We start from the raw sequence: 13,920 nt of genomic DNA on the forward strand, positions 1-13,920 counted from the left end.
TAATGCAGGTACAGTATGTCATGGGTTAGAGGTTGGATTATTATTAGTTGTTCCTAGTGCCAAACTTTCTTTATAGCTGATTAGCAGAATAAACAAAAGTATATTATTTTAACAAACTCATGCAGGATGGCTGTGTAATAATACAATCATAGTAGCTTTGTTGATAGTAATGACAAAATATATGAAAAATACAATTCAATACATCTATAAACCTGTATTAAATGAAGAGATTTAACCACTCCAGATGTTTCAGTAAAACAAAAAAATGACACTTGAACCTTTTCTTAAATAACAAATTGTTTACATCATTTACACATTAAATTGGTTATTTCCTTCTACATCATCGTATGGCCCCAAGTCAACACGTATTTTAGAATCTCCAACTGTAGAGAGACTTGTAAGATGACCAAATGTTAACATTCACAATCGGTATGGATTTGCCTGTGCTAACCCTCAGTGCTATATACCACATGGCTATGACAGCTTCGTTTTCAACATACAAACATGGTTCAGAACAATTATATTTCAAGTAAAACTTTTGAAGCTGAAATATGAAAAGTTATCTTTTCTAACAAATGATGTTTCAAGTACAGCATCACAATATCTTCCCTGGTGCTGTTCAGCAAGTGGAAAAGGTTTACAAAGCATTTACCACACTCACTGTATTACATTGACATTATGAATGGGCTTTTTAAATGGGTCCAGCCCAAGAAAATCTATAACCTGTACAGATCCATATTAATGCACACACACACACACACACACACACACACACAAAGTTAATACAACCATGCAATTAATGGCATTTGAAGAGCTAACAAAAAGGCTGGTGACTACTATAAGCGTCTAATGCATCTGACAAATCTCAGATAGAAAGGGATACTATTGCTTATGCTTAAAAAAGACCTGCACTCAAACTACTGTAGGACCAAAGGCGTTAAAAAAGTGCAAAATCCACCTGCATCAGCAACTGTCGATCTCTATACCAGTTGATTGGTTTACTGCATAAGGGAACAATATGTTTTCAGAAGACTACTCCCATATCATGAATGCATATGAAGTCTGGAATACCACCACAATAGTATACTTTAGAGAACCTCATTCCCAGGCTATATCTTTAGGAGGAAAGGTCTACTTTTGAGACAACATTTGCAAACATAGGCATTTATAATGCAGTTTAAAGCCATGTCAAGTATATTACCTCTAGGGTATTAGAAATATTAATTGTGACACGTTGTATTTGAGAGTTAGAATTCTGAAATACTAAGCAGGCACAAGTGTCCCTAATTTTTTTCTGGTGGTTTAAAAAGACAGTTTACAATCTAAACACCAAAATCCTATAACCTCTGGTCACAACACTTGTTCACTACATGCCCCGTTCCTCATAACATAACTGATACATATAGAGGCAAATATATGCATGCGTTAGTCCTTAGGCTTTTTATAGTAATGCAGATAACCATTGAGCGATTCACACAACATTAGAGAGACTTAACTTTGGCTTTCATTGAATCAACAAAAAATATTTGAAAAGGGAAAACAAAAGTGCGTATTTTTTCTTAGGTTGGGGAAAATCTGCCATAAAGGAGACACTTCTTTAAAATGCCACCTTATTTCTCAACAGCATATATCACAGAGTTACGCTGGAGAATGAGAATACAGGGTTTTTACCCCAAAATTAATGTCCTTCATTTGAAAGGGGTTTGGACTTTGAGAAGCCATTATGGAATAGAAACCTTTCCCACAGCTCCTATTCAGAGTTGCCTAGGTCCAACAATTATCAAAAGGTTTACTCATAATAAAGAATAATCAGAGGGGTCCACTCCACACAGAGAGAGGGAGGGGTGCCCACACAAACAACACTGACTAGCTGCCTTGGGACAGCCTTCATCCACTTTCCAACATGTACAAATAGTTTTATGTTCACATACTGTACTGCTGATTTTCCCCATGCCAACACATAGCACTGTAACATTCGTATAGTTCACAATCCAACTGCACTACTGACATGCATGATGAAAGCATCAGTTTCACGAGGTGACTATGTCTGTCTAGCTTAATGCACTTCTCAACATTCATTATGATGACGTCTCACTGAGCAACAGAGGTATTTTACCATTGACCTCCAAGACACAAGAGGGAGAAATCCAGCCCTTGCTCATTGTACGTCAACTACATTAAGGCTTCATTTTTAAACTGCAAGGTTTTCTTGACAGTGCATTCATTACTTTCTGTACTGTTGTACTTTATCATAGTATCACAGGCTGGGCCCACAGTGTGTGTGTATACACATGCAGAGGTATACATGTATAGGTTTCTAAAAAATATACTGTATATATATAACCTGCTGTTACCGCTAAATATGATGCCAAAGGAAGGAGTATGACAATGGATTTTAAAACTGTGGTGCCAGAAATGACCAGCCAATAGAGCTATTGGGCCACAATGTAACACTTCAAGGTGCTGCCTTTCAGGGGGTTATCTTCTTTTTATTTTTTTTACAACAGGTGGAGTAGGCTGCACATCTAAAAATGACTGAATTCATACCCTTTTTTTCTGGGATGTTCCGTGCATATTCAAAAGGCATTAACGTTACAGGAAGACATCTATACACGTGACCCTGTAAAGGGGACGGCAAACTCTTCTCTTTTACAAAAAGGAAAGGAACGAGGGAAGATTTATATTCGAAGAAAGAAGCACACAAAAGGTTAAAAAAAATATTACAGGCAAAAAAACTACCGTTTTAGACAAGGCGAGTTAGTTGGTAAGTTTCTGCAGGGAAAACCAATACAGTAAAAAAAACGAAAATCACTCTGGATTGTTAAGTGCTCGATAGGATAGTCAAGCATCACCCATTAGTTCATGAGGTTTGGATGTTCCACTCACAGCTGGCTGGTGTGTTTGGCCGGGCAGGGCTGGCAGATGTCCTGCCTGGACTTAGTTAAGCGCGTGCTGGCGGATGGTGTGGAAAATCCAGTCCATCTTGGTGGTCCAGCCGCCATGGTGGGCGTCATTCATTTGCTTCATGAAGTAGTCCAGGGCCTCCTGCTCAGTCTTGTCCAGGGCCAGGGTTTTACGGATGTAGGCGATGTCATCGAAGGACTGGAGCTCGGGCATCCCGGAGCCCAGCATCATGGAGAACAGGTTGATGAAGAGGTTGGCATGCTGACGAATGGCCAAGTAGGCCTTATAGCACATCTCCTGAAATCTGAGATCGAATAGGAGAAGGACAAAATGCATAAGAATCAGTATATACCATTCCCATTGTTCCTTCTGAATTCTCTATAGCCTCAAAATAAGCCTTTGAAAGCATACATTTGGACATTGAAATATATAGTGTTCGGCTGGACATGGTCGATTTAGCAGTACATTTGTTAAAGCAGAAGTATGGGAGAGGGTCTGGAAAATTGGCAGACAGTAGCCTATCAAACACCCAGGGAGACAGAGCACACATTGTTATATAATAGCTGCCTACTGTGTAGACACTAGCTGTCTGCCAACTCCACAACCTTTACATTCAACACTAGACAGACATCCACAGATGTGTCCTTTCACACAAGGGAAAAGGAAGATGGCTACCTCTCAAACTCTCTGGTCTTCGTGCACTCCTGGGTCCCTTTGCTGATCACAATCAAGAAGTCTTGAGTTAGGACAAACGGAACTCGCTCTCGCTTGTAGCCAAATTTCTTTTTCTTGTGATCCAAAAAATGGCCAAAATCTATGTGAAAAAGCTGCAAAACATCCCAGATTAGCATAGAAAAGATAACACACAGCATTTGCAAAAAATATGCATCATGATAATATCTTGTTGATTACTCAGGTCCTACCTGCCCATCATCCTTCACCATTATGTTACTGTTGTGTCTGTCACCGATGCCTAGGATGAAAGTCGCCACGCAATACCCAGCACAGGATCGCGTAAACAAGTCAACGGCAAGGTCATACCTACCGACAAGAGTTACGTCAAATCTGAGCTGTGAAACACTATGATATACAATTTTCAAACCAGGAAAGGACCCACACAACATACACAGTTAACTCACATCTCTCCCTTGTTCTTGTCTTTGAGCCACTGGTGTAGTGTTGAGCTGTTGAACTGTAGCGCCCCCTTCAAGCCACCTTTACACTGGATCTGCATGATGGTGTGAGAGCTCCGCACCACCTCGATCAGCCCCACACAGTCACCTAAAGACATGCAGCCGTACGGCAACATCCTGAGGTCTAGACCCTGGTTCTGCCAAATGTTCTCCATGATTCTGATGATCTGAAGTGTTAGCATGTCCTGTCGCAGGTCTGAAACAAACAAGTCATATTGAGTGGTACATGGCAGGATTTAAATACATTCCATCTGTCCAAACTAATCAAGTAGAACTTTATAAGGTAAAGCTATTGTTTAGAACGCAGTTTGATTATAAAACTCAACTCAGACTCACCGTCTCCGTTTTTGAATATGATCTCATTATTCTGGAAGAGGAGCTCGGACATGATGTCAGGGTTTTCCCAGTTGAGCCACAGTGGTCTTTTGGCAGATGACATGATTCTGCACTCCTCAAGCCTGGGCATTTTACCATGAGGAATACATGCCAACAATGGGAGTCATCACGAGGGGAAAGCTACATTAGTTTCATTGATCAATTGTATGAACAGTGTTAGAATACAAGTGGTCTGCACTGAGGGGCCCAGTGGCTGAGCACATTGACAATCGGTTACAATAACATTTCACATGTTCATGCATGAGCAGAACGTTATGATGGGGAAATAGAATACTTACATTCTCTCTACCTCCACTCTCTTAGGTCAAATGAATGTAAAATTACCACTAGGGACACTAAAGAGTGATTGCGGGCCTTTGCAGCCATTGAATCAGAGTGTCCCATCTACAGTTTCAATAGTGTCCATGTTCAGGCATTGGGTGAGTAAGGTATAGGAGTTCCAATGTGGCGTGCCCACCGTATGTTTCCCAGCTGGTGTGCAGGGTTGAGGGGGGAGGTGAAATTCTGCAGGGCGTCCATGTAGTCTGGCCTCCTCATCTGCTCCACCAGAAACTTCATCTGCACCTGCAGGACCACACAGAGCAGGCTGTAATGAAGATAATGCCTCCAATAGAAATGTGAAGCCTCGTTCTCTCTACATTAGGTAAACGAAGCCACCGATATCAGTTTCGTAAGTCAGACAGAAACGTGGAACAGTAAGCTGAAACAGCAGAGATTCTCTAACAGATCATCATGTTGCACAATAAGCATGGGTGTATTGGAGAGAGAGGGAATGCTGGGTTACCTTCTGAGTCTCGTCCTTCTTCTCCTGTTTGAGAATGTCGGTGAGGTTGATGAGTTTCTCCATGGCCTCCACTTGTCTGCTCAGGTGCTTCAGGTACATGCCACACGCCCGGCAGTAGGACTCCAGCAGCAGGCCGAACCGCTGACTCACCGTCTTATTGTGCATCTCAGACCTAGGGCACATAGTGGACGGTGAAAGTGGATGAGTTAAAAGGCATTTGCAGTCAGTCAACTCTGTGAAAAGAATGGAATTTACTCTGCAAAGTAACTCTAAGTCACTCACTTTAAGTGCCAGAAAAAGAAGTGTCCTATCCTTTGGTTAGTCAAGGCCTTTTTCAGTAGAAATCGTACCAGTGGGTTATCAAGGTACTGCTCATATTTCAGAACCTGACAAGAGTGGAAATTATGACATTTTATATTTGACAACAGTCCAAACAATCAAAGAAATGTGAGAGGAAGTCACTTTCTGGACACCAAAGCAAAATAAATCCTACCTGGACCAACTGAATGAGGTACTGAGAGAGTTTATCATCGGTCAAGTACTTCTCAAGGCACCGAACAGCAAAGTCACGGATCATTGGGTCTGGATAGTTACAATCCAGCAGCTCCATGGCTTGCTCTGGTTTTATTGCTGGCCAATCCTTCAGAAGGCAATACATCTAAGAGCAAGAAAAACAACAGTCACGTCGCCACTGCAGCAGTGCTGCAGCAGAAAATGATACAATTCCCACAAGAGTTTCAGAAAATGCTCTCTTTAAAAAAATGTCTCAGTAATTAAAAAACAAATAAGTCACCTGTGCTACTTCATCTCTGGAGTTCCACTTCACAGCCAGCAGGATCTTGGGCAGGATTTCGGGTATATTTACACAGTAGTGCCTGGTGAGTAAGAGAGACAGTAGACATGTTAGTTAAGGCCTCTAGAAGTTTAAGTATGATGGTGACAGAGCTAGTTATGACCTGTACCTGTGCCTCCAGAGGAAGTCCTTCTCCTGCTCTGTGATCTCAGACAGGGGGTCTCGGTTGCACACCTGTTTCAGCTGCTCGTTATCACTGTCCGTTAAGGCGTGGTCTCGCGCCACTCTGTTACTCTGCAGGGGATCATCAACAACCATATACGGAGTCATTATTTAGCAAGGAATCCTTAGACCGTCTTAATAAATACTTTGTAATGATTTGAGTTACAACTATATATATATATATATATATACACACACAGTGCCTTGCGAAAGTATTCGGCCCCCTTGAACTTTGAGACCTTTTGCCACATTTCAGGCTTCAAACATAAAGATATAAAACTGTATATTTTTGTGAAGAATCAACAACAAGTGGGACACAAATCATGAAGTGGAACAACATTTATTGGATATTTCAAACTTTTTTTAACAAATCAAAAACGGAAAAATTGGTCGTGCAAAATTATTCAGCCCCTTTACTTTCAGTGCAGCAAACTCTCTCCAGAAGTTCAGTGAGGATCTCTGAATGATCCAATGTTGACCTAAATGACTAATGATGATAAATACAATCCACCTGTGTGTAATCAAGTCTCTGTATAAATGCACCTGCACTGTGATAGTCTCAGAGGTCCGTTAAAAGCGCAGAGAGCATCATGAAGAACAAGGAACACACCAGGCAGGTCCCAGATACTGTTGTGAAGAAGTTTAAAGCCGGATTTGGATACAAAAAAGATTTCCCAAGCTTTAAACATCTCACGGAGCACTGTGCAAGCGATAATATTGAAATGGAAGGAGTATCAGACCACTGCAAATCTACCAAGAACTGGCCGTCCTTCTAAACTTTCAGCTCATTCAAGGAGAAGACTGATCAGAGATGCAGCCAAGAGGCCCATGATCACTCTGGATGAACTGCAGAGATCTACAGCTGAGGTGGGAGACTCTGTCCATAGGACAACAATCAGTCGTATATTGCACAAATCTGGCCTTTATGGAAGAGTGGCAAGAAGAAAGCCATTTCTTAAAGATATCCATAAAAAGTGTTGTTTAAAGTTTGCCACAAGCCACCTGGGAGACACACCAAACATGTGGAGAAGGTGCTCTGGTCAGATGAAACCAAAATTTAACTTTTTGGCAACAATGCAAAACGTTATGTTTGGCGTAAAAGCAACACAGCTCATCACCCTGAACACACCATCCCCACTGTCAAACATGGTGGTGGCAGCATCATGGTTTGGGCCTGCTTTTATTCAGCAGGGACAGGGAAGATGGTTAAAATTGATGGGAAGATGGATGGAGCCAAATACAGGACCATTCTGGAAGAAAACCTGATGGAGTCTGCAAAAGACCTGAGACTGGGACGGAGATTTGTCTTCCAACAAGACAATGATCCAAAACATAAAGCAAAATCTACAATGGAATGGTTCAAAAATAAATATATCCAGGTGTTAGAATGGCCAAGTCAAAGTCCAGACCTGAATCCAATCGAGAATCTGTGGAAAGAACTGAAAACTGCTGTTCACAAATGCTCTCCATCCAACCTCACTGAGCTCGAGCTGTTTTGCAAGGAGGAATGGGAAAAAATGTCAGTCTCTCGATGTGCAAAACTGATAGAGACATACCCAAAGCGACTTACAGCTGTAATCGCAGCAAAAGGTGGCGCTACAAAGTATTAACTTAAGGGGGCTGAATAATTTTGCACACCCAATTTTTTAGTTTTTGATTTGTTAAAAAAGTTTGAAATATCCAATAAATGTCATTCCACTTCATGATTGTGTCCCACTTGTTGTTGATTCTTCACAAAAAAATACAGTTTTATATCTTTATGTTTGAAGCCTGAAATGTGGCAAAAGGTCGCAAAGTTCAAGGGGGCCGAATACTTTCGCAAGGCACTGTATATCCATGTATGCCAATACCTGGCCTGATTGGCAGTAGCTGAAACCTAGCTCCCTGGATATGGTCCAGTTAGCATGTCCCTCCACGGTGGTCATGTCTGGGAACTTGACAGGACTGCTGAAGTAGTCAAACTCCAGCTCTAGACAAGGAGTTTCCTGTATGTGTGGAGGAGAGGCATTATACTGTAAACCCTGATGATAAGGACTACAGAAACACAGACTGGTCATGTTAACATGCTAACTAACATGTTTACCCTGTTGGGGTTGGAGCCTGTGACTCCGATGGGGTTGAGTAGGTCCTCCAGGCCGTGGGGTACAGGCCACAGGTTCAGAGCCATTTTACCAGAGACCAGGGTGTGAGTGTAGTCAAACAGGTTGACGTTCCCCCACGCCAGTGGACAGTGCTCCTGAGTAGAGGATCAGAGCCAAAGGGTGGCATTGGTTATTTACACAAATTGTGAATGGCCATCCTTCCACAGACAACAGTGAATACAGGCTTGAGGGAATTGTATATGGGGTACTTGTGTAACTAACACAAACATCCTAATTGCCCCTTGGGGATTAAAAGTCGTACTGAATTGAATGGAAAAGCTTAGTAGGCAAGCAAACAGACTTTGTTTTAGTTCAGTTAATTGGCTTCAAGCTGTACAGTAGGTTGCTCATAAAGGACGGCCTTTAGAGGCATTTATCTCTAATTCATCATGGGCACGAAAACCCATCTCCCCGACCTTTAGGTGACATCACTCAGCCCAGGTGTCGGTTACAGTCTTCACACCTACGTTACACAGCCACGATCGCTCCATGCCACAAGTCGATAAGTAATTCAACATCCACAGAGGACACCTCAGGCCATTCAGGTAAGACCTTTGAACACTGTTCTAGCCAGTGGGTATCATTTATATCATTAAAGTTCTGGGGTGTCCGATTAAATAGAGTGCTTACCTCCTTCGCCCCTTTCCTGCCTTTCACAGAGCAGATGGAGAGACAGAGGCGGGCCGCCCGGGGGATGTCGGGAATGTACATGTCGTAGGTCAGCCACTCGTTCCACCTGGGAGACAAGCACAGCCACAATGAATCACCCTGAACCCATTACAAGTGTTAATATCACAGATCAATACACACCGTCCTCCCCAATTACCATGGGATAAATAGTCACAATATGGTGATGTCTCTTGATGAGCGAGATACTGTCTGTGACACCATGTGTGTTGTGTGTCTGTAATACCTGGGATTAGAGCATGGCACACGCTGCGTGTTCACATTGTCACACATCTGCTCCCCTCCATGGTAGATGCCGGTTCGCACATAAATCTACATGGACAACAGGAAGAATAGACACCAAAACCGACCAGCAGTTGCAGCATGACAGACATTCAAGCCAAGGAGTCTTACAGAAAATGAATTACTGTAAAGTGGCTATAAGAGGAGTTGAGGGCTAGCCAAGCACAGAAACAGAAAACCAATGTGAAAAAGTTGATCTAAAACAATAGCCATTGTCAAGTACCTTATCTATATCCCGAATGTTCACATTCACGTATGTGGCACAGAGCACTCGTATCCGCAGGGTTCCGTTGATGGTCCACAGAGACTTGGTGGAGGACTCTCCGTTCATGTACGGGGTGGCGGTGGAGATGCGCCGGGCGTACGAGGGCATGGTGAAGTTGTCCATGGGTAACTGAGAATAAAGGCTATCCTTCGCCATCAGCATGAGGTTGGGCATCCTGCCAAGCATGATGCAACTCCTCACATACTGAAAGGGAAAAGGAATAGGATTAAGATACATGATTAAGCAATATAGACCTGAGTCAGAACTAATGTTAGGCTTCAATGTGTATGCATTGGTTACATGCACACTAGGGCCCAACAAACCTTATATTGACTCAGGGGGAATTTCTCCAGGAGGTACTCGTCACAGCCGCACACCTTGAGGATGTACTTGCCCTGGTACTCCTGCACACACATCTTGAGTTGTTCAGGGGACAACAGCATGCTCCTGGTCTTCTTCCTGATGGCCTCAGCTATCACCTGTTCTGGCACACAATCATGGTTGATCTTCAGGGTGTATTTCTGCTTGTCATTGTTGGGTGAGACAATCACCCAGATCACTACAATGATTTGACCTATAAAATAAGCCACAGAAAAGAGAATAAATCAGAATATTACTCCACACAGGCTGAGAACAGCCTTGAAATAGATTATCATGAAAAGGAATAAGGATCATTTTGTTTGTTGCCTATTAAAGTGTCCGCCTATGTGTTGACAAAGTAGAAAAGGTTGTTGTTTGACACCCACTAAATGTGCCTTAGGCATATTGCAGCATCTTGACATTACATAGCTTGATTTGAATTACCTTTGTCCAGTTTGCCATGGATGTGCTTTGGAAGTTCTTGTGTCGATTCAACATTGGGAGGGTAGACATATAAAGCCCGACTATGGGGTCCATTGGCATCTCGGAGTTCTACTGAATCCTTACAGACGTTAAGAATATTCCTCCTGAAGTCCTGCACCTCAGGGTCCTTTACTAAGTCAAACTCGCAAACAGGCATACCAATTGCGAATCCTAAAACAAAAGAAACTCACTTACTGATACTGTATGTTTTGGAGGAAAATGTAAGCATGTCATTACGCTCTACAAAGAGGAGGGTAGTAATTAAGTCTTACCAATTTCTCTGTTCAGAATTTTCTCCTCTCGGTTACCAACCGGTTCGATGACCTTCAGAAAAGGCTGAAAGAGCCTGAGATCACATAGTCTCCTAGTTTCATCGTAGAATTCCTCTCGCTCTGCCTCCTGCGTAACACTGACAAATATGTAAGAGGTCTCCTCCTGTAGTAGGTGATGCAGGGGGTACTTCCTGGCCTCCTTGAACACTTCATGTTTGATGGTGATGAGCGTAGCCTCACGGAGGCACTCGAGGGTCAGGATCATCCCGTTTGGCAACAAGCAGTCCACAAAGATCCGGGGGGGCATCAAATGGATGCCCCATAATTCACCAGAAGAAGGTCTAGGAGGCATTTCTGTAGTCCTCACACACAAAGTTAATAGAAAATAGTTCCTTATCTCCTGAAGTGGAAAAGAGTAACAGTGCATTAGAATTATATGGAAGAAAAACATCATACAGTAGACTATATGCAGTCCCACCTCTTGCTGTCGTGTGACTGTAGTTAATTTTAATTTATAATAATTTGGTGGGCGCTTATATTTGTCCTATTTCACACATGTACAAGTGTGTATTAATACACATGTGAATAGTAATTATTTATTTTTGCATATCCCACTCTCCCCAAGACACCTTGTCAGCTCAGGGATTTGAACTTGAGACCTTTAGCTTACTGGCCCAACACTAACCACTACTAGTCTACCTGCCACCCTAAGACCCTCTTGCCCTCAGCCCTACTAGACAGAATAGGAACTAGCCACAATTCACCAGTGGAAACTGACCCATCAAAACACAACACCTAATGATAAACTAGCCAATGTTATGATAACTGATGATAAATCATGTGTATTTCCATCGATGTCCATGATGATCTAGCCTACTCAGTCACATGACAGACAGAAGCATTTCTGTCTCCGGGAGTGAAGTTATTTCTCCTCCACATACAGCGAGAGCCAATGACATTTGTGACCAAATACCAGAGTTTTCCCTTTCCCTGAGAGTGCAACAACATGTAGCCCTATGCTATACAAGGCACTTAACTTTTTCTGCTATCATTGTCTAACATCATTAATGTCAGTAAACATGCAGCTAACAATAACAACTAGGGAAACAGCCATGGTCTGTTCGATATGAAAGGCATCCAGTCTTGTCATCAGGATGTAAGGCAAATGAGGAAGCTTCTTCAAACAGGATGTGGATAAAGGAAACACTAAACCTAGTTTATTTGAATACAGAAACATGTATGGCTGAGGATATAGACGGAAGATATAGAAACTCAGTACCACACTTTATCTACCTAATGTGGATTCGTTAACAAAAGGGGGAAACATATGAATATTTGATTGAAAAATTGACAAATCAATGTTGCTTCCTACCTTAAAAGAGCTGGTCTTATCTTGTGTTAAAACCCTCACCCTTCATGTTTCAGATCATCTGATCTCCAGTGTTGTTTTCTGCTGATTGGTAGGTAACCTATCAGCACAGTGCCATTCTCTGAAGACAGAGAGGAAGCATGAGACTCGTTATCACAAAAAGCCCAACAGTAAACCAAATTCTGTGATACAACCTCTCAACAAATGTAGCTAGTTCGAGCAAGAAAACCATGCAGCAAGGAGTGTGGGTGTGTAGCCAAAGGGGAGATATATAACGCTTCAATCATTCATGTAGCAAATTTCACTAACGTCTACCCTGGTGTTAGGTCCATGATGAGACTGTTATACTTCTGTAGCAAATCAATTTATAGCATACCGTTACTTAAAGCTGTGTAGCAATCTATAGTTGTTTAGCTTCCATCATTTCATTTTTGTTAGCTAGTTAGATACTGTGATTGGTATAGTCGTTATAATCACGACTGTAATTACAGTATGACTATTAACCATATAGCTGTCTAGATCATATAGAAATAACGTTAGTTAAATTTGAAGTCCAGTGTCCATATTGTCTCCGATTGTAAAACGTCTATTATTTTTAGTCATAGATATAGCTAATATAAAAATGTAAAGAATTGACATAAGAAACACTCGTTAGGTAACGTTATAGCTGGCTTCTAGCTAACGTTAGTTGGCATTTACAAGACATTTGCTGACGTTCCAAAATAATCTGTTTTGATATTAACTAGCCAACAACATAACGTTAGCTAACATTAGCTAGGCTCCTGTCGGTCTGGTTATTGTCAGCCATTTATCATTTAAATCTAAATATATCTAGCTATTTTACTAAGAATGTAGCTATTATTAGTTAAATGCGAGAACGCTTACCAAGACATGTCTACGATATGACCTCGTTGGCTAACAGCTCGCGCTAGCTAGCTTCCAACACCTTCTCATGCTTGGTTCCAGCGGGGTTCCAGCGGATGTGTCAGCGGGGTTCCAAGGGTGTTCCAGCGGGTGTTCCGCGGCGCAAGCTGTGTACATTCGATCATGCAGCGCCAGACTTTAGGCTACCTACGACTTGACAGCAGATTTCGCTATAGCAACCATGATGAATTTTGTGTTTTATTTTTAAACAGTCTACAATTTTACCATTGCAATCAGTTGCAATGAAATTGCATGATCAAAAATAAGATACATAGGTATGAAGCCTACCAATCATGTTTTGTTCAAATGCATTAGCTTCAATTATATGACGGCCAGTCAGTAAAACATTTACATTTGTTACCAGCTGCAACGATCATGCACTGGGGGATTTAGGTAGCAAATTGGTTTTAGAGGAGTAGCTGTCCCGCGAGTTTTGATGAGTTTGACGAGAGTAGGTTACAACCTCAAACCATAATATAGAAAATAGCTAATAAAATGATCTATGTTAGTTATTTAAAAAATATATATGTTTTATTGCATGAACATTTGGTTTCGATAGGATTTTGCAGCTTGTAAGTGTTCAACTGTATAGATATTATGAAGATGAGCCATTGCAATAAACCACGCGGTCAAGCTACCCGACTCCCGGAATTGAATGATCAAGCTAGCCGCGACTGAATCTGTGCGCCTGCTACTCCATGAATGGCGAAATGGACACATCAAATAGGCTAGACTAGTCGAGTTGACAATCTTTGTGGATTATTGAAGACCAAGGCCCATACTACCGTTATACTGAGTATAAAGCATTGTCAGTATGGCATTCCAATGACACCAAAACGTCATTC

The 13,920-nt window shown here is 41.8% G+C and overlaps 1 protein-coding gene across 7 annotated transcripts; it reads right to left on the reverse strand.

Annotated features, from left to right (window-relative positions):
- Positions 1 to 194: 194 nt before the first annotated feature.
- On the reverse strand, positions 195 to 13,889 carry pik3ca (phosphatidylinositol-4,5-bisphosphate 3-kinase, catalytic subunit alpha). 7 transcript variants are annotated; one of them, XM_046300733.1, is made up of 21 exons: positions 13,037 to 13,889; positions 12,194 to 12,272; positions 10,783 to 11,182; positions 10,472 to 10,681; positions 9,991 to 10,241; positions 9,626 to 9,871; positions 9,347 to 9,432; positions 9,064 to 9,169; positions 8,376 to 8,528; positions 8,143 to 8,277; positions 6,240 to 6,364; positions 6,071 to 6,152; positions 5,771 to 5,935; positions 5,560 to 5,663; positions 5,278 to 5,449; positions 4,951 to 5,057; positions 4,434 to 4,555; positions 4,044 to 4,293; positions 3,828 to 3,945; positions 3,580 to 3,731; positions 195 to 3,208 (listed from the first exon to the last, which is right to left on the reverse strand). In XM_046300733.1, exons 3-21 carry the CDS (start codon positions 11,132 to 11,134, stop codon positions 2,938 to 2,940), a joined length of 3,207 nt encoding a protein of 1,068 aa, XP_046156689.1. In that variant the 5' UTR covers positions 11,135 to 11,182; positions 12,194 to 12,272; positions 13,037 to 13,889; the 3' UTR covers positions 195 to 2,937. The 7 variants fall into 7 exon arrangements, with proteins under 7 accessions (XP_046156689.1, XP_046156693.1, XP_046156691.1 ...); XM_046300737.1 differs by having other exon boundaries at positions 9,991 to 10,151; positions 12,155 to 12,272; XM_046300735.1 differs by having other exon boundaries at positions 10,045 to 10,241; positions 12,155 to 12,272.
- Positions 13,890 to 13,920: the final 31 nt, after the last annotated feature.

This window comes from Oncorhynchus gorbuscha, linkage group LG15 (assembly GCF_021184085.1).
Source record: "Oncorhynchus gorbuscha isolate QuinsamMale2020 ecotype Even-year linkage group LG15, OgorEven_v1.0, whole genome shotgun sequence".
NCBI lineage: Eukaryota > Metazoa > Chordata > Actinopteri > Salmoniformes > Salmonidae > Oncorhynchus > Oncorhynchus gorbuscha.